The 21,291-nt window shown below is 42.4% G+C and overlaps 1 protein-coding gene across 13 annotated transcripts in view; it reads right to left on the bottom strand.

Moving 5' to 3' along the window:
* Window positions 1–21,291, bottom strand: part of ST3GAL4 (ST3 beta-galactoside alpha-2,3-sialyltransferase 4) — a 161,029-nt gene that overhangs the window by 17,327 nt on the left and 122,411 nt on the right. For all 13 annotated transcript variants that reach the window (XM_060268398.1, XM_035139038.2, XM_060268397.1 and 10 more), the window contains 2 exons: window positions 5,039–5,117; window positions 2,804–2,873 (listed from right to left, as the gene is read on the bottom strand). In XM_060268398.1, the coding sequence (XP_060124381.1) occupies window positions 2,804–2,873; window positions 5,039–5,117 (149 nt within the window). The remainder of the gene's footprint in view (window positions 1–2,803; window positions 2,874–5,038; window positions 5,118–21,291) is intronic.

Below are 21,291 nucleotides of genomic sequence, written 5' to 3' on the forward strand. Positions count from 1 at the left end.
TATGCTTTTTTAGATTGTAAGCCTCTGGGCAAGGACTGTTTCGTCTTAACTGACTGTATGTAAGCCACACTGAGCACCATTTTGGCTGAAGTGTGGGGCACAAGTCCTCAGCATGGATCGGCGAGGCTGTGCAGATATGACAGCTTCTCCTAAGACCCACATTGTTGGAAAGGGGCTACAGCTTTATACAGACAGTTGCAGGTTCACTCCCTAGCATTTCCAGTTAGGGAATGATGGGAAAGCCCCCTGCCTAAATCCCTGGAGAGTCACAGCCTGTCAACATAAATGTGCAGACATTACTGAGATAGGTGGCCTCAATATTCAGTAGTTTGTTAAGGGCCCTAGGAAATGCAGGTCTGGGAGGATTAAGCTACAGTTCCCAGGATTCTTGGGGGAGGTAATGTGGTTTACATGTGTGCTGCATACACAGCCTCAGTAATCTTCCAAGCCCAGGGTTACACTTTCAAGAGTGGTGGAACAGCCTGAGCACTAACAGAGCATGAAAAGTGACCCTCCAAGCATTTGGAAGGCAATGTCTTCAGCATTCGAGAAGAGGTACTTACATAGGCAAGCACCCTTCCTCAAAAGGCTGCAAGCAGGACAGAAGTGAGCAGGGCTCGTAAGTTTTATTGTAAGTGTGTGTTTTGTATGACTTTTGTTTTTATTGCTGTACTGTATCTTCTTTACAGTTGCAAACCAGAGAGAGGGGATCTACAGTCTCTGGGTCCTCCTCAGACCCAGGCAGAATTGCCAACGGTCAGGGGTGATGACCTTTCAGCTGCCACAGGGTGGAAAGGGGTGAATCAGCTCTGTCACCTGCACAACCACGTTTGTGGTTGGTCTTTATTAATTGCTTACAGTGTATAGCTTGTTATGTGGTGCCCTGAGAAATGGGAAGCTCACGGCCAAGGAAAAGCGGGAATCCATGTTTATTCGGTTCAAAATGCCAAACCTCAGGCCACATTACTTACACTTTAAAAGAAAATATTTTTAAGCTGGCCAGTTTTATTTTGAAAGAAAAACAAAACAAGCTGGGGGGCCCGATCATGCAGGGAACATGCTTTCTACATGAATCAAAGCCCCATGTTGCTTTACTACCAAACATCAACACCACCAACTCCTCTTATTTGTCCCCAAATGTGGTATCAAAACCATTGGTGGGAAATAGGAGGGGGGGTTAAGTGAGAAACAGGCACTAGCCCCAATCTGGACTCCTCTTGAAATTAGCCAGTTTAAGCAAGCTTTTTAAAAAGTGGGTCTAATTTAATGTGCAGTCTGGGCGATATATCAATACATCATCCAAAACCAGTTTGAAGTCCATATCATTATACCCATTTCATAATTTTTGACCTGGCAATATATTGCAAATCATGGGGTGTGCGCGTTTGCTCGCGCTATGCAAAAATCGCAATGCGGGGAAAATCTGTGAAGCCAGCCAATGCCTCTACATAGTTCCATCCTTATTTCAGACATTGTAATATATCAGTATATCGTGATGTTTAGCTGGTGATATATTGCAATGTTGAAAACCAGATTCCGCCCAGCCCTGGTTTGGCCCAAAGCTTACAATGGCTTCTGGTTGAGCTGCCAGGAAAAAAACAGTCCAAGAAACAATTTGACAAATATTCCTCTCTCCAAAGATATGGACTTGAAAGCATGCTCAGTTCATTTGTCCAGAACACCACTATCTATAATCTGGTTTCCCCCTTCAAGCAAACTTTTCATTCCCAGTTTCCTGGCTTCATTTGTACCTATGGGATGTATTTTCAACACCAGGACTCCTTCCTGGAACCTATGAAAAGATGGGCGAGCCCATGAGCAGGTGCAGAGTGCATTTCTCTGGCCACCGATTCATAGTACATGATCTCTACATGCATTCGAGATTACGAGAAAGGATCCCTAAATCAAAGAGCAGCATTGCCAAACAGAGTTATTGAACCTTTATCTTGCTTGCTTAATTTTTTTCTAAAATGTCCCGCGCCAGAGCCAAAATAAATACACACACACACACACACACACACAGAGAGAGAGAGAGAGAGAGAGAGAGAGAGAGAGAGAGAGAGAGAGAGAGAGACTTTGACTTTAAGAAGATAAGACCAAAAATTTAAAAGCAGAAAACATGATAGGAAATAACTAATGGCCATGAAATGTCACAGTTTAACTCGGCTAGGTTAAAGACGCCCACAAAAGTAAATAGCCTGTGAAAGTTTTTACTAGTCTGCTAGGGAATGGCAAAGGATGGACCGAGATCTCAATCTTTACTCTGGGATCCTGCTGCTTTTCTATCACTGGGTAAAGGGGGGGGTTCCCTCCTCTGGCAGCCCGCTTGGTTTCTTTGGTAGATGTAAGATAAGGCACTGCTTGACACACTCTTCTCCCAAGCCATGCAAGGCTTTAAATCGGGGACAAGGAACTTGTAGCCCTCCATATGATGTTGGATTCCAGCTTCCATTATCCCTGGCCATTGGCTATACTGGGATGACAGGAACTGGAAGTCTAGCAATAACTGGAGGTCCACAGACTCCTCACCACTACTTTCAAGGAAAGCAGCTGAACTGCGCTTAGGAATGGACTTGTCACCCATATGAACAAGGGAGAGATGTTCTCACCTATTGTTCCCAGTTATAAGCCCTGAGGGTCCATTTTGAACTAGCCGATGTTTCTGAACAATGGCTATTAATCAGCTATGGCCCAATTCAGGTAATATAGCTGACCTTAATAAGAGAGCAGGGATAACAACCCCAAACACCCCATGTGCTCCCTTTTAAAAGAAAAAGAAAAACAATCTCACAGCTGCATGTACCTCTCTTCCCGGGATTTTGTATACCACACCATCACCAAAAATATAGCCAATACTCCAAGTATCTTCCATCCTGAACAAAAAAAAAAGACAGAATACTGTTAACACTGAGCCAGTCAAGGGTAGCCACACAACACCTAAAACACATATGATGGAATGCCAGGGTGCAGAGGCAGAGGTTTAACATGAGCCTGGATTCACAAGGGCTCAGCTCTGGGGTCTTTTTCAAAGCCAACCTGCAAACTTAGGACCTGGGATGTAACAAAAAGGCAGACACCTGTACATTGGGGGTAGGGGAACCTATGGCTCTCCAGGTATTGCTGTACTCCAGCTTCCATCAGCCCCAGCCACCTGTCCTAAGGCGAAGATGGTCAAGTACGGAGATGTCACCATCTTCTACAAAGGAAGGCGGGACATATTTTTGGTTGTATCTGGGGCGTTCGAAGAACATGTGGGCATAATAATGTATGAAAGGGGTACAGGTGTACTGCTCTTGCAGAGAGAATTCAGTGTGCATTCTGCTGAACAAACAAGAGAATCAGAACCTTGACCCAATCCACAAAGGTCTGAGGTTGCAGCCAACTGAGATGTTGGGAGCGGGGTTAGTGTGTGCAACCCTGCTTCTCCCTCAACAGTTTTTCAGGTGTACAAGGCAAAGCAAAGTGAAACAGCAATCCAATGCGGACTAAATCAATGGATTTTGAAGATAGAGGCCCAAGAGCACAAAGTTGTAATAAACAACCTAAAAGCATTTACAAACCTAAAAACATTTACAAACCTTTCTGATCCCACCCACATCATACATTTAAAGCACATGATTTCGCCCCAAAGAATCCCAGGAACTGTCATTAACCATCAACAGAGCTACAATTCCTAGCACCCTTAAACTGCAGTTCCCAGGATTCTTTGGGGGAAGCCATGTTTAGTAATGGGTGGGATCTCAAGCGGTGGCAGAGGCCAGGTTATAGGTGTCTCTCTCTGTGTGTGGAATAATTTGCTTTGCTGAGATTGCAGTCTCATCAGGGAGGCTATAGGTTTTCATGGGTGTTGTAAACAAAATCTGCCTTTATTCCCTTATGGGGTACTGCTAAATGTAAAGCATAGACCACTATTGAGAAAATGTTTCTTCCAAAGTGCTAGAATGCCACAAGTAATTTAGTAACAAAATGCAACATGTGTTATTTTTATGTGATATCCTATGTCCAGCTAGGTGCACTGCTACACTTGCAAATAGCCTTAAGGGGCCTGACATGCAAGACTTTTCAGATTTACACAAAGGCATCCGTTTCCAACATACCAGGTTAATAATCTGTGGGGCAAATAAAATATAGCCCCAAAGGGGGGAATTGTTATAAGAATTTTAAGATCTTAGATATATAATAAATGTCCATAGATGTACCAAGCAAACACATACATAAATATATAAACCACATCTGAAGCAGCACATGGGTCCTTGGATAACAGTGCACTGGGGTACCCTTCCCCCTTGGCACCGTTCATTTGGCATTGTCCTCCAAATAAATCCTTTCCCTCTTTGGAACCCATACCTTCGTTTTCTAAAGGCACTTCCTTCTTTCAACCCACAACAAGCCTTTCCATATGACCTGAGACAGGGTGCTTTCCAGTTGAATCCACACCATTATCCAATGCAGAATCATCCAATGCCGAGAAATCATTTTCTGGGCATCCATTTGTGAAAGAAGCTTCCAAGGCCCATTGCCCGCAATCACTTTTGCTAAAGTCAAGGTTGACTTTTTCTTCTTCTTTAACATTCCCAGTGCTGCATTGTGGCTATTTCTTATGACAGTAACCCTTGGTGGTGAAATCTGCCACATTCTCATATAATGATAAGCTAAGATTTAGAATGGTTTATCAGGAAAGAGCATACCAAAATAAAAACTTAGTTGGTCTTTAAGGTGCTGCTGGAAGGAATTCTTTTATTTTGTTTCGACACTGATATGATTACTGGTAGTTCCCACTTTGCTCATCCCCTGAAACAGGTGGGATAAACAAACTAGGAACCCTTTCTTGGCTTTGTGTCACATCTGACCAGGGACCGTGTTTTCTTGTTTCCTAGAAAGTGACAGTCATTAGCCAATCTTACACCCACCATTTTTTAAAACATAATTTTCTACACCACTATCACATACCCCACCCTTACTTGTCCAGATCACAAGTACACTTGCTTCCAGATACATGTAGCATAAGAAAGGAGAATGGCACAACACTTGGACTTACGAGACTTGTTGATCATTTTTATAAGCAGATGAAGAATCGTCTTGTGGCTTTTGCTCTCATTGCAACTGCTATCAGCCACCTGGAAAACGAAGAAGACATGCTTATTTAAGTTATTTATTAATAAAGATATGCACACACAGCTACTTGCTTAAAAATATCAAAGCAGTTTGTCACAAAATGCATAAAACCACACACACAAAAGTTAAAAACAGACCTCAGCTAACCACTGCAGAAAGATATAGTTTTAGTTGCCTGCATAGGCCTGGTGGAATAGAAAAGTTTCCAGCAGGCATTTAAGAATTGAAACAGAAAGTGCCCACTGAGTCTCCATTGGCAGAGTACAGTGGTACCTCCGGTTACAAACTTAATCCGTTCAGGAGGTCCGTTCATAACCGGAAACCACTCGTAACATGAGGCACAATATTGCTAACGGCGCCTCCCGTTGCTGCCGGGCTGCCAGAGTGTGACTTCAGCTCACATCCCGGGGCAAAGTTCGCAACAAGGGGCATCTACTTCTGGGTTAGCGGAACGCATAACCCGAAGCATTCATAAGGTGGGCAGTACGTAACATGGGGTACAACTGTATTCCACAATACTGAACCAATGACAATAAAGACTCCCATTTCTTGTTATCAAGTGAGCCTCGCCAACTCAGGGAAAAACCAATGATGCTTCTGCAGATGATCTCAGTGATCGAGCTGAGATCTAAGGGTTCAGGCAATCCCTGAACTACCCTAGACTTAAGTTGTTAAGGGCTTTGTAAATTAATACAAGGATCTTGAACCTGGCTCAGTAATAGATGGGCAGCCAATGCAGTTGTTAACAATAGCATCACATGTTCTATTTGGTCGCCGCATTCTGCACAAACCGAAGCTTCCAAACCAGACCCAAGGGCAGTCCCACATGGAGCACATTACAGTAATCCAGCCTTGAAGCTACCAACACGTGGACTATAGTGGTGAGGATATCCCTGCCCAGGAATGGCTGTAGCTGGCAAACCAGACGAAGCTGGTAAAAGGTACTCTGAGCCACAGAGGACATTTGTGGGCCTCTAGTGACAAAGATATATCCAAGAGTACCTCCAAAGCTACACACCTGTTCCTTCAGAGGGAGAGCAACCCCATCCAGAACAGGTAACTTGCCATTTTCCTGAATATGGGAACCACCCACTGAAAAAGTCCCTGTATTTTCAGGATTTAAGTGGTTTATTGGCCCTCATCCACTCCACCACAGCATTCAGATACCGTATCTAGAGCTTTCATAGACTCTCCTGATAATGTTAAGAATATCACATTGCAGAATGTAGCTCAAATAGCTGTGAGATGTTGTGACTGCATTTTCCCTCCTGACATGGGAAGTTTCATGAACAAATCAGAAGACAGACAGCAGCAGCAGCTCACTATTCAAATATCACTGTTTACAAGGGAAAGACTTTAATATATAAAATGTACTATGTTCAAAGGAGTATACATTGTTATATAAGTTGTTGCCCCCTCAGAAGGCTGTTTTTCCAACCAAGGCCTGTCTCACACAAAATGTTAGCCATGGCTTGTTTAATAAGCCATGGTTTGCCCCACAGACAATTAAACAACTGATTATTCTTTCGCCAAAGTTTAGCTCCAGCTTCTCTTGTCTCGTGGGATGGGGGGGGGGCAAACAAACCATGTGTCAGGGGACCCTGGTAGGGGAGCGAGTTCGCCCAGGGACAGGAACTAAGGGAACCAGCCGAGCAAGAGGAGGGCTGGCTGGAGCGCGAGCCAGAAGGCAGTGCAAGGGCTCTGAGCGAGGCAGAGGGGTCTAGGGATGCTACTGACGCGCACGCAGGAGAGGAGGTGTCCGAAGGTACTGCAGCAGGGGAGGTATCGGAAGTAGGGGAATCGAGGAGGCTGTTTAGCAGGTCAGGGGAGGGATCTGGCCCCGCTCCCTCCCCTGAGGTCCGTAGACGGGAAAAGCATCAGGAGCAAAGAAGGAAACGAGGCGGGCCGAGGTTGTTTTGCTGGCGTAGATCGAGACACGCGCCAGTTCCGGATTCTGACTCGGAACAGGCAGTAATGTCTTTCTGAACTCTGAACTGTACATATATAGTATTAAAATATGAAAAGCCATCACTGAGCCTTGGTGGTCTTTGGTCGTGGGAAGCCGCACACCAGCCCTGACACCATGGTTAAATAAGGGTGCTGCTTTTATTTAGAATACCAAACCATGAATAAAGCAAACCTGGGTTTGTAAGACAACAACAAACCATAGTTAGGCTGATGAGCTAGGTTCAGATGATAAAAAACACAGTTTAATAAACTGGTTAGTATTATACCCAAACCAGGCAAAAAATGCAAGCTTAATCCAAGCAATTGTTTCCTGAGATTTCAACTTTTTGTCTTCCCCCAAGGTTGGGGAAACTCTTGTTGTCTCTGGCACAGAATTAAAAATAACATGTTTACATAGGTTTGGTGTTTTTAAAAAAGAAAGAAAGAAAGAAAAGAAAGAAAGCTCTTGAGCTCCTTTGATTTCAATGAATCTTGAATATGTGGCAACATTTCTGAATTGTGTTTTATTTTCTAAATATGTAGAATCATAAATGTTCCATTTAAAATCTAAACAGATTTTAATGCAAGATCATTTAAATTCATGTAGACTGAACTCAGAATATAACTTCTAAAAACAAAACTAAAAACAAAAAATCCCAACCCCTAATCAAATACTTAAGAAAGCCACATTTAAGTTATATTTTTTAAAGCATTGTTTGTTCCTCTTCTGGTTTCAATTTGTATCTTGCTTTCTTCTGCAACTATTTTGGCAATTTTATAAAGTTATAAAGTTTACATATCTCATCTTAGGTTAATATGTGAATGCTTGTATTTACCGTACACATAAAGTGTGCCCTCTGGATGCTGTTGGGGTACAAACCCTCCACCATCCCCGGCCACTGGTTAAACTGGCTGGGGCTGATGGGAATGGGAGTTCAACAGTATCTGGAGGGTACCATGTTGGCTGCCTCTACATCAGTCCAAGAGTTCATCCCTGCCAACAACTTGCTTCAGAGGTGCCAGGGACAAAAAATATTGGAGACAAACGACGCTGACGCCGAATCCCTACACATATCAAGAAAAACAGAAACATTGACAATCCACCACACCCAACTCCCCATCCCACTCACCTCTTTCCCCCTTCCTCATAATGTCTCAACAAGTAATATTGATGTGTAAAAATGATGCATGAGACACTGCACTACCTTTGTAACCCAAGAAAATCCTTAATAAAAATAATTATTAAAAAAAAATTGTTGCCCCCATCTGCTGGAGGCTTCTCACTGGAAAGATTTGGCTGGCAACTGATATGCAAACACATTACAAAAGACAGAGTCCAGTGTTTCGTTTTCCAAATATAAAGCATGCAAGGGCAATTAAAGGAGCGACATCCACGTAGTCATTACTGTTCATATTAAAAAACATTCTGTTTTGACACAACCCCAAATGCCCGGAAACATCACCAAGCCCTCGTCCAACACCAGACAACACAGCTCAGTACACTTTGTAGCCGCTGAACACCTCAGACAGGATCCCTCACAAAGCAGTCAAAAAAGCAGGGATAAAAAGGTGACACTCAACATACTTGGACAGAATCAAATTGCTCCAGCTCGGTCATCTGGATCAGAGCGAAGAAGTCAGTCTCTCAAAAGGGCCTCTGGGTTTATGTTTGCTGCTTTCCTTCCTTAGTGGGTGCACCCAGCACCACTGAGCAAAAGCGGAACTTGCCTCTTGGATGCCCAGTCTCCCACTAAGGGTTTTCAGCACTGCATTGCCATGTGGCTCAGAAAATGTACAAGGAAGTTTCCCTGCCCACATCCAGTGTTTACTTTCAAACACACCTATGATGACTCTTGAGTGATGCCCAGCACATCTTAAGCCTAAACTACACGTTGCACCCAAATGCATGCAAAAGGAGACCACGGGTCTTTTTGGTTAAAGCAAAACACTGGCTTTGGTTAGTGATTAGTGGGCTCATTGTGCTTAGCTTAGCTTAGCTGGGCTTGGCTTGCTAACAAGACAGGTTACTTCCTCCTCCCTCCCCCCAAAAACCAAATGAGCCTGTCCAAATTTGGACAAAGCTCACCCCAAACCACCAAGATACTCAGTCTCCTTCCTTACCTGTGTGTTACCTCCTGCCATCAATACAAGACTTGTTAAAGTTTTTTTTGGGGGGGATGAGGCATGGGGCGTAGAGAAGTAAGAACTGGGCGCTTAACCCTTTCTCTGTTGGCCATTTCTGCTATGCTAGGATTTTTTAATGCAAGAAAAAATGGACTTAAAACGGGGGGGAGAATGAAGAGCAGGTTGGCAAGGATGTGATTGGGAGGGGTGAAATAGCAGCTCAGCAAAAGGCTCCATGCACCCTTCTTCAGCTCTCTTCATTTCACTGCCACCATCCAAAGTGGCTTCTTCTCAAAACTCTGGAACTCACTGCCAGTTGAACTTCACAAAATTGACACCCTTTTAAGCCTTCAGAAAAGCCTTAGGGACCCACATATTTCCAGTGGTCTAGTCATAAGGGATATTGGATGGCACTACTGTGCTCCCTTGGGGTTGACAGAAATTGTGCTTTATTTATGGCTGGATATACAGTACATTCATAAACGGTGTAGTATATTGTCTGTTTTGGTGAAATGGTAATATAGTTAGTCACATCTATACTATACATCTAAAGTGCTGTTGGGGTCCCCTCACATCCAGTTTTGTATAAACACACCATCTGAAATGCATGAACACGGAGACAGGAACAAGCAGAGGTTTCTTTGCAGCAGCTATCAACCATTAAGACTCAAGACAAATGCTCCAAAGAAGACAGGGACAAGACATTTGTCTTTGCAAATTAAAAACCACAATTCTGTTCTTCGTTTCCAAGTGCCTTAGGGGAACACTAAGTTGCCCGTGTCTATGTTTCAATACAAGACTCTGTTTCAGCAGAGCTTTTCATTTGAAAATTGGTGCCCTATGACAAAGAAGCAATAATTGCCTGACCAGTTCAAATCCAAGTTAAAAACAATAATCTAAAAGGCCTGGGGAAAAGAAAAGTTTTTTGACCCGCATTGAAAAGACAACAAGCTCGGTACCTAATAAGCATATCAACGTTTATATAGCTTTGCAAAGTAAGTAAGGATTCCATAACCATTCACCAAAATAGCACTTATACAAGCTCATAAAATAATATAATAAAGTGAGATGCACAAGAATAAATCACTTCAATGTGTGTGGAGGAGGTGGGGAGAATAACAAACAAGCATGATCTGAATATGTCACTTTAAAAGTACAGCTATAAACCAAACTGTTATTAACTATAAAATGCTTTTAAAAAATCATAACAGATCACAATTCTTTTTCTTGTTTAGCTAGAAATCAGCCTTTTAATACATTTTCCCATACAGGCTAGCTGTCAATAGATTATTGGGCAATCAATAGATTTTCAGCATGTTCAAATAACCCCTTTAGCAACAACTTCTCTCTCTCGACTTTTTATAGTCCTTCGGTTTTGATGCAGCCTATGAACACATCAATAAAATCCAGAAGGTCATTCTTTCTCATTGAGGAGTATTACTTCAGACAACTAGAAGAGCAGAGGCAAGTATCTTTCCTTTGGAAGGGCAGGTTTATTAGTGCAGTCGAAACCAAAACAAGGGGAAAAACTGTAGTGCCGACTTACAAGGCTTATTTTGCTGACTTTACCCTCCAGATTGAAGAGTCTGGTATGAGGGCTGGAGCGGGGCTCGTTTGGCAGAAGTTTTTAACATCCACTGCAAACCATATGAGCTACAAAACCTTTAGACATTTCTAAAAGCTGCTTGACATTCAGAAACCTGCACACAACAGAAAGCTTTACCTGTCACCTGACATCTTTTCGACAAAGAATATGTACAGTGTAATAGGAAACTCACCCAGTTTCACAACTCACCAACAGGATCCACTGCCCTTTTCAACTGTTCTAAGTAGGAATTGGCATGTCAATTTCAGTTTCTCATATATCCAGTTCCCCATATTTCCACAACAAATTGCATCTTAGTGCAATTTTCTCTCAATATACACGTTTTTGTATGCAGCTTTGACAAATAGTCACATTCCCCCCAAAAATAAAATAAAAACCCATTTCCCCTACTCTGATGCTCTTTAGAACATTACCTTCACTCTTGTGTACATTTTATGCACAGGGTCCTCCAATATATAAATTGTTGCAAACATGGGCTGGGGAAAAGCATTGCAAAGTTAAGAGAACTGCAAATATCAAAGGACAGCTGTGCTTCAGTTCATGTACGTATTGGTTCAAGAAGAGTGCATTAGGTAGTCTCTCATTAAAATGCAAACAAAACTGCATTTCTCCCCCGTCCCTAATTCTAGGTGCATACAATGATAATGGTGTCTGCTTCCAACCTATGCACATTCATTAGAAAGGGCTTAGCAAGACACAGTACCCACAGTTGTACACAAAGAAAGCTCCCTCCATATGATGAATATGCATATCGAGTAGAAACAGAGGGTTGCATCCAGTGCTAATTCTACTCTACCCACTGAAGTTAATGGACTTGACTAACTTAGGTTCATTAATTCCAATGGGTCTACTCTGAAAAGAACTAAGCTGGATACAACCCAGAGTCTGTCACTATGATACTGCCCCAGTACTCGGAACAACTGGAAAGGGCTATGGAATGAGATGCTAATGAAAGGTCTAATTCCATGGGGGCTATTCTGATAAGCCATACAAATTGCAGAGTTGGCAGATAAACTGCCAAGACACAGTCATGCAATTTATTCTAATCCCCGGGCATGGGCTGAAACTAAGCAGGGACTGGCTTTGGTTGGTGCCTAGGCGGAAAGTCACCCAGGAGCCCTACTAAACACCACCTTCAGTTCCACCAGACAAAAATAAGTAAATAAAATAAATTTTGACATTCAGTTCAGATTCAGGGCAAGCAATCAACCTGATAAATGGCCTGCAAACATTGTTGCTGGAAGCAGCACTGTGAAGCAGCACTGTGTGCATATTTATTTAAATGAATATAGTTCATAAAGTATTTCATATGTATGTTTGTTTAACAAGGTGTATGTATGTATGCTCCTTAGAAAGCATTTATAAAAAATAACAACCATAATAAATCAATACCGTAATAAAGAGAGACCTGAAATGCAACTAATTTATTAAATTTGCAAGTGCAAGAAAACTAGTCCTGAAACTGACTAGAATTTTATTTAAATCGGGACCCATGGTTTATACCAGGCATCCCCAAACTGCGGCCCTCCAGATGTTTTGGCCTACAACTCCCATGATCCCTAGCTAACAGGACCAGTGGTTGAGGAAGATGGGAAGTGTAGTCCAAAACATCTGGAGGGCCGAAGTTTGGGGATGCCTGGTTTATACCAAGGCAAAGCAAGATTATTTAAAGGTGAAACTAACAGAGCAGAGGTCCTCCTACCAGCTGCAAATGAGGAGAGTGGGAGATGAGTATCTACATAGTATTAAACCACAGTTCATGGTTACTTACAGACACAGGCACCATCTTGCTAGCTCCCCCAGCCAGCTGCCGTCAACTTTATAATTTGGTCTATTTAAACGGCAGCGGGACACGGGGTAGACAAATACAGGATCAAAAGTCGTTGGGCAAACGAAGAACACTAGCCAATACTAAACAGTTACTAAACATCCGTGGACAGAGTGCAATAATCTCTGAAGGTTTTTATTTCCCTGTCACAAAGAGCCCTTTCTTTCTCTTTTTAGTTTCATTCATTGATAGAACCTCTCTGTCACTCTTATGCCAACACATAAGGCACCTTATGCAGTCTTGCCACATCCACCAGCAACAGAGCTGTCAAGTTCTCCCTTTTTTTAAAAGGTAAATTCCATTATGCTGAATAGGCTTCCTCGCGAGAAAAGGGAAAACTTGACAGCTTTGACCAGCAAGAGAAGGGAAAGCTGCAGAAAGCATCCCTTCTCTCTCATCTCTGTCAGAAAGCATACTCTAATTCCAACTGCCCCAAGACTGCAGAAGCCAGGCTAAAAGGACACTCGGATCTCTACCTCAAACCTGAGGAATAAGGGTGTTTGGTAGTTTTAAGTACATATTAAATACATGCATATAGTTTTAATTCCATTAATGTTCAATTGGTTTTTAATTATTGCTTCCCCCCCCTATGTTTTTAGCTATTGTTTTTCTAATCTGTGAGCCCCCTTGAGTATCATCAGGGAAAAAGGTGGGGTGTTCTTATTCTTATTGCTTTACATTGTTTGTATTTGTTGTAAGCCACCTTGGGGGGGGGGGGAATGATTGAAAATCAGGGAAAGAAGGAGGATTTAGCCCAGGGGTCTCCAAGCTTTCCTTGCCTCAGGCTGGTGTCTCCAGCGATTATTGCATGGCGGGCTGGAGGGCAGAAGAGTGTGCGCCCGTATGCGCGTGCACATGCTATTTCTGGTGCACTTTCAGGTCAGAGGAAGCCCGTGCGCATGCGCACAAGCTATTTCCAGTGCTCCTCCGACCTGGAAGTGGGTCGCCGCGGGCCGGATAAACAAGTCCCTCGGGCCTTATCCGGCCCCCGGGCCGTAGGTTGTTGACCCCCGATTCAGCCCTTTGGCAGCTGCCTTAAGCTGGAGCCAATCTCACATGCTGACAGGAGGGAATCCACCATTTCCAGCAAAGGGAAATAAAGCAGAGGCACCACAAACATAATAATGGGCTATTTTTCAGCCTGAAACTCACCAGAGCTCAGTTCCAGCACCTCTCAGGTGGGTGGCATTGTCAAGAGAACAAGGAAGGCATTCATGGTGAGTTCTGGCACTTCTTTTTCTAGAAAAATAGCACTGGGTATCGCCACTGGCAGGAGTCAAGAGTCATTCTAATATGCTGGAGATGACTCCACCCGAGTTCATTGAATAAGGAGATGGAAAGCCTCATGCCACTTACATACCACTCCCAACCAGGTGTGCCACTCACTCATCACAATGTGGGCTCTTTTTTTAAAAAAAAAAAGGTTAAGAATGAGAAATAGTCAAACCACATTCCACTGGTTGTCACCAATTCATCCTGGCTAGAGAGCAGGTGTGTCTAAGGCAGCTCACAGTCCAGCAAACACAGACTCCAAGACCTCTCCCTGCTGAGCCACCAATAAAGCCAAAGGCAGATGAGAGAAGGCTCTGCTAACTGGCCTACGACAGTGATAATTTGTGATGGCTAATAATGCAAGATGGACCATAGCTGGCTGTTATCACACGATTTCCCCAAAGGCTAAAAAAAAAACCAGAAGATTTTCACCTCTACACTACAAGAGGAAGCTAGCAAATGGTGAAGAAGTGCGCCATCGATGGCTGACATATCCAACCTCAAAACCTCAAAAGATTTGTTTTTGTTTTGCTGCAGGTTCAAAAGACTGAAAGGACATTGGAGAGAATTGCGCTTATCTAGAGGGGGGGGGGGAAATGATATTAATCAGCAGAAAACTAGATGACCCTCGAGCCCCTCCCAACTCTATAATTCTTATGAACATTTAAACAGAGTTAAAGATCAAGAAACAATGGTTCACTTCCTTGGAATATATATCCAAAATGAGCTTGTACAGCTTCCAGCAGGTGCTATAAAGCAGAAAATTTGTACACATGCAAACTCAGCGAAATACTACTCAATTATTCTGGGCTGTACACCCGATGTCAGTCATATTGAACAAATGACAATACATTGTGTTGATGTACTTTCAATTGTACACTTTCATTCTTTGATCTGATATAGCTTCCAGGAGTTGAAGACTTCTTCCCGCAGCCCAACTGTTACCATTCTTCCCTTACCAATCAGTGCAGCTCATCAGTCCCTGGGATTGTCCCTAACTCAGTGCAATTTATTTGTATACAGCAGGTGTTCTAAGCTCCCAGATGCACATAAACTATGAATCTCTGTATAGCTGTTATTATGGCAATAAATTATAGAAATACTACAACCCTAAGCAAAAGAGGAACAGCACTTTTAGCCGCCTGTCTTGATCCAAAGGGACGTTAATTTACTCTGAGGCAAACACATGCCTCTTTCTTCCACAAGCAGTTCAAAATTGATGGCCAAGTTCCTATTGTGCAATAGTAAAACAACAGCACTCACATGTTTTACTATTAAATCCCTGTGTCAGTTTCATGAGCCTATCAAGGTGACATCTCTTCCTCTCATCTTCTTGCCAAAAAATATTTTACTTATTATTCAGTTCAAATATTTATAACCTACCCTTCAAATGCATTCACATTACTAAAGCACGGCTTACAGCAATTAAAACATCACAAAATAATAATAATAATAATAATAATAATAATAATAATAATATGTTGTAAGCCGCCCAGAGTGGCTGAGGAAACCCAGTCAGATGTCAGATGGGCGGGGTATAAAATAATAATAATAATAATAATAATAATAATAATAATAATAATACAGAAGATAAATTTTGAGAAAACAATTGTTACAACAGTAAACAAGAAGTAACTTGTCCTGATAAACTTACAGACATTTATCATGCCATGTGTTACAAGTTTCATTTGATTACTCTAAAATATCACACCATTTTTTCCCATGAGTGCTGGGTGGATTGCTGCCACAGTCTGAACTATTTATGTATTCAATAAGCATTTGCTGTATGTTATAAAAGGAATACGGATTGTGTTTGCCCTTTTCTACTCTCACCTGGCATGTTAGTTTCTCAGCCAATGCTATTGACCATACTAAGATAGTAGCAAAGCACGCAAGATAAGAACCTGGCAGTTATGCATGGTGAGATGCATTCCTATCTAGAAGTATTTGTAGCCAGGTCTGGAGAAACTGGCTCTTACAGAGGGGAAGTATGGCAAAGCACACGCTGCACGTGAGGAAGGTCTCAATTTTAATTCCCCACATCTGCACCTTGGACTAAAGAAGACACCTGCCTGAAGTCCTGGAAAGCAGCTACCTCTGAGTGCAGAGCAGCCTTGACCCACATGGTGCCCTCCAAATGTTTTGGAATATAATCAGCTCATCCCACCCAAGATATTAACTTACATTTGGCCTGGTTTGCAGAACCTGGTAAGCCAAACAATGACTGAGAATGAAAGTGTGAGTGTGTGGGCTGGGTTTCGAATCTGGCTGCCCAGGAAGAAAATCCTTCCCCATTTACTTCAATAACCTGGCGCCCTATCTTCTCAGCATGCAACTGAGATTCCAGAAACAGAGTGAACTGCAATATTCCTTCCAAAGATGCATTAAAACCTTGTTAAATCTTACAATGTTAAATGCCACCTAAGATTTTCTAGTAATGGTGCCTCGCTTAACAAATGCCCTGCTTAACAAAATTTCCGCTTAACGAAAGGATTTTTTGAGCAGAGGTTGCCTCGCTAGACGAATTCGTTTTATGAAAAATTCGTCTAGCAAATCGCGGTTTCCCATAGGAATGCACTGAAATTCAATTAATGCGTTCCTATGGGCAAAAAAATTTCAAAAAAAATCTCAATGCATTCCTATGGGATTTGCTAGACGAATTTTTCGTTATAAGAAAAGACCCGTGGAACGAATTAAATTCGTCTAGCGAGGCACCACTGTATTTGTAAAGATGTAAAGATCTTGTGGACTTAAATATGAGATTCTACATATTAGATTTATGTTATTCTAACATTTACATAGACTTATCTAAACTTTTCAAAAGTGCTTAACACGTAAACAGCAAGTACCACCTGGGTCTTTGATCAAAAGTCTCCCAAACCGCCCATGGCATCTAAGTAATGAAGGGAGGGGTTAAATCTAACCAGAGTGGCTTAAAGGCATCAGCTTCAAGGTCTCCTAACAGCCACAAGCTGCCCAGCTCTTCTGTAACAGTGAAGTTGCTAAATATATGACATCTCTTCCCCCAAAGCTCCACTATGACATCAAAAGAGATTAGCCAGGGGGTGAAAAAGTAACAGCAGTATCTGACCCATACCTACTCAGAAGTAAGTGGGGCTAGGATTATAACCAAAGACAGTCTCTTCCCAACCTGGTGCCCTCCAGATGTTCTGAACATCTCCCATCATAGCTGGCCATCAACCACACTGGCTACAACTGATGGGTGCTGTAGTTCAAAACATCTGGAAGGCATCAGGTTGGAGAAGGCTGAGATAAGACGTGGTATTTTCCTGTTTTTGCTTTATTTATATTTGGCAACAACCATAGTGTTTCTGAATTATATCACAGTTCAAGAGAGTGTTGCATTATTTACTTAAGAATTAGTTTTTCCAAGCTCTTAAGGGTGAATCAAAACTACTCTGACCTCAGAAGCTCCGCTTTGATATACAATCAGTCTAAATGGGGCTTAAATTGGACTTGGCTTGCGGTCAGGATTTTACCACCAGTTTCTGCCCCTCTTTATGTTGCAACTTTGGCTGAGAGTGGGGTGAACAGAAGCAACTTTTGCTGTTCGCACCAAAACTGCTGTTCACACCAAATCTATTAAGAACTACTTGGAAGTCAAGTACAAATGCTAGCCGCAATCCTTGAGTCATTTACCCCCTCCAAGGTAGTATTGGGAAAGTGAAGGGAACTACTTTTGATCTGGGGAATGCAATCTTAACATGCCGTATGATGACACAATGGACTTGAAAGATAATGCATCTAACTCACCTTATTCCAGAGTGAAAATGGAAAAGAACAGAATAAAGACATAATATACCCCAAAAAGGCATAAAGGAAACCGAATAGAAGGTTCCCAAGTTTTTAAGTCATAAAATTAAGTTTCTAGGGAAAGTCATGCCATTGGTCCATCTAGGTCAGTATTGTCTACACTGGCTGGCAGCAGCTTTCCAGAGTTTCAGACAGGGAACATTCACAGTACTACCTGGAGATACTGGGGCTTGAACCTGGAACATTCTGCATCAAAAAGACGGAAGTCAGTTCTCAGCTCAGATCTGCAGTTAGCTAATAGACAAGCTGCTCCCTTCCCATGCTGATGTGCTCGCAGCTCTCTTTGATACCAGGGAAAGGCAAGCACAGCAGCTGTACCAGGCATTTACCATATTTTTCGCTCCATAAGACACACTTTTTTCCTCCTAAAAGTAAGAGGAATTGTCTGTGCGTCTTATGGAGTGAATGCATGGTCCCTGAAGCTGGCTTGCCCAGGGGCGAAAAGCAGATCGTGCTTTTTTCTTTTCTTTTTTAGGAAGAGCTAAAGGCTAACAAGAGGGGGAGAGGGAGTTGAAAGGAACCCACTCAGCAGCTGAATGCAAGAGATGGGGAGGGAGATAAGGAACACTAGCTCCCTTCCAGGTCCCACCCCCTTGCCCAGGCATCCATTGTTGAATGTTCTGCAGATGGAGGCTGCAGCGACATGTGACTGGCTGATTAGATTATCTGTCTGGAAACTGTAGAAATGGCTCCCTTTCCTTTCCTAAAGAAAATGCAGAACTGAGTTGAACCCCATAAAAACAGGATTCTTTCCCTTTGCAAGGTAAGCTCAGCAACTTTGAGCTGATCCTCAAAAACGAAGCTTTCCCCCTTTGCAAAAAAAACTGCAGAACTGTGAGCTGATCCCCCCCCAAAAAACAGGGCTTTTCCCATTTGCAAAAGAAGCTGCAAGAAGCTGCACGACTTTGAGCTTATCTTCCCCCCCCAAAAAAAAACCCAGGGCTTTCCCCCTTTCCTCCTCTAAAAAATTAGGTGCGTCTTTTGGTCAGGTGTGTCTTATGGAGCGAAAAATACGGTGCTGTAAAATCATGGAAGAAGAAACACACTGGCCGGAGGCAGGGCAATGCAAAGGGTTTAAAATAAGAACAAGGTTTTTCTTTTTGGATTCCTAACAGATTGCAAGCCTCCACAGTTTATAGTTCCATGTGCACGCAAAATAAGGAACCTGAGGATGAAAGGTCAAATTCCATCACTAAATCCATGCGGCACAGCGAGAGCAAGAGTGAGAGGTGCAGTGGTTGTTACTGACCACGAGACCCCCCACTTCCTTCTCCATATGCCCTGGGCAGCAACCGTTTGTGCTTCCTCCTAATCTACCAGAACATCCTCAACAGTGAGGTGAAATCAATCCAAGCAGCAGCATGGACTGGACAAAATTAGTCAGCTGGTATGGCTGAATACTGTGCAAAGCCAGCGTTGGCCAACAGACAGAAGGCTGAAATGGGGAAACCTGGGACCCCTCTCTGATTCCACCAGTGCAGAGTTTGCTTGCTCCCTGTTCAAGCTAATGAAGACCAAATCTATAGATGTTTTCCCTCTAAGTCCTCTGTATTCTGTCTTCAAAGGGATTTCTCTTAGGCTAGATTGCTCTACTCCTTGGCTCCCGTTCCCTACCTCCTTCCACAATGTTCTGTAATTCCCCTTCTGTTTTTCTATCTCCTCTCATAATAACTGAAGCTCAAGGAATCATACCAGGTCTCAGTCTAACCTTGGTCTTTCATCATAGCAAAACTGGCCTGACAGCTGATTTCCTCAGCATCTGCTGAAATTATGATATCCTGCAAGTTCAGAATATTCCACATCACCATCTTTTGTCTGTTTTACGTTAGAAGCGCAATTATTCAAACTTGGACTAATTAAGGACAGACTGGCTATCGGAGCTAATAGACGGCCGAAGTTAACAGGGGTCTGGAAGAGGCTCAAAACCTTCCCACACAGATAGAAGCAGAACCCAGATGTCATGCTGATCACACGGCTCAGGGTATTATAATCCAATTCAAGATTGAGAGGATATGATTATGAAAAGACTTCCAGATTCCTCAGCCGATTTCAATTACAGAATCCAACAGCTTCTTCCACTATCAAGTCTGTAATAACTAGAGAAATGTTGCATTTGTGATTTCAAAAATACATACCATCAAGTGGGGGTGGAAAAGGGAAAAGGGGAACACCGTCAAACTAGCAAAAAAAAAAAAAAGAAGATCCTGAGAACTGGGGAGTTATCAGGGATTGGAATGCACCTAAACCTTAGGAACTATTATTTTTGCCTTGAATAAAAGTGTTTGCTTGAAATCACAATGATCCGGGGGGGGGGGGATTTTCCCAGCACCTAAGAGGTTCTCTTCCTCTTGCCCCACCACAATCCATGGCATTCTATCACACACATATCCAAAGACTGATCTTCCCAATGGCTGCTACTGCACAGCTTCTCCCTTCTTCTATTTACAGTAAGTTACAAGTCCTGGTAAGGAAGCATATAAAGCATGGGATGTGGGAGGGGTTTGGAAGGCAAGTACATTGGAGCTGTATCTGCTTAAAAAATACATAAATCTTAATACAGAATATAACATGGTTCAGAAGGCATGCAAGATCCAATAGTATGCCTGCTGGTAAACAAAAGATCACATTTTGCTGTACTACTATATTGCCCTAAGCAAAACACATAGAAGCTGGATGCCCGTTATCTGCTATTTTAGGCATTCATGTCTTAACAAAGACCTTAAAAACAGTGAATAGCTGAATATTCAAGGGGGTTGGGAGACACCATATGGCTGACTGTTGTGTTGGATCCAGTCTACAGCAATATGGAAGTGTACTACAGGCAGAACTAGAGGTAGAAGTATTTGATACTTAAGCAATTTAGGTACCCAAGATTCTATCAAGCAAGAAAGCTGAGACAGGGAGAGGAGAGATCAGACCTCATTGGTTTTGTTGTGGTTGGGTCTCTTCCTGCTTAAGAGTTTCGTTTTGGCTTACTTGGGTCTCCCACATGAGCCAAAAACCTCAGTTTCAATTCTGCTTCTGGTTTTGCCAAAGTGGGTGTATAACTTAGAGGATGTGCCTCCTTTGACATATTTCAATGAACCAAAGCGTATTATTTCAAATGATAACATTTATATACAAAACAGTTCTTCACCATTGAGGATTTAAGCCACGGATCCAGAAAACAACTTTTCTTCTACTCATACTGTTATCTTTGGCTGAGAAAATCACATTATAAAGTCCACCTTAAAAAAAAGGGCAAAACTTCACACTGAATGAAATGAAAACCAGTGAAAGCAACCATTATTAATAATAGCAGCTATCACTTCAAGTAGAGCTGGAAGTTAATCTTAAAACCTTAAAATCTAAAAAAAATGTATTTAAAAAATACATAATTTAAACTTGGTTCCTAAAACAGCAAATCTGGTGCCAGGATAGGAGGCAAAACAACCAAAAAGGTCCTCTCCCTGATAACACCAACCACTTCAGAAGGCAAGGGGCACATAGATTCCAGCCTTGAATACTGATCTTAATAAACAAGTAGATGGATGTACACGTAGGAAAGGTCCTTGAATGAAAGCCC

Source organism: Zootoca vivipara, chromosome 15 (genome assembly GCF_963506605.1).
Source record: "Zootoca vivipara chromosome 15, rZooViv1.1, whole genome shotgun sequence".
Taxonomy (NCBI): domain Eukaryota; kingdom Metazoa; phylum Chordata; class Lepidosauria; order Squamata; family Lacertidae; genus Zootoca; species Zootoca vivipara.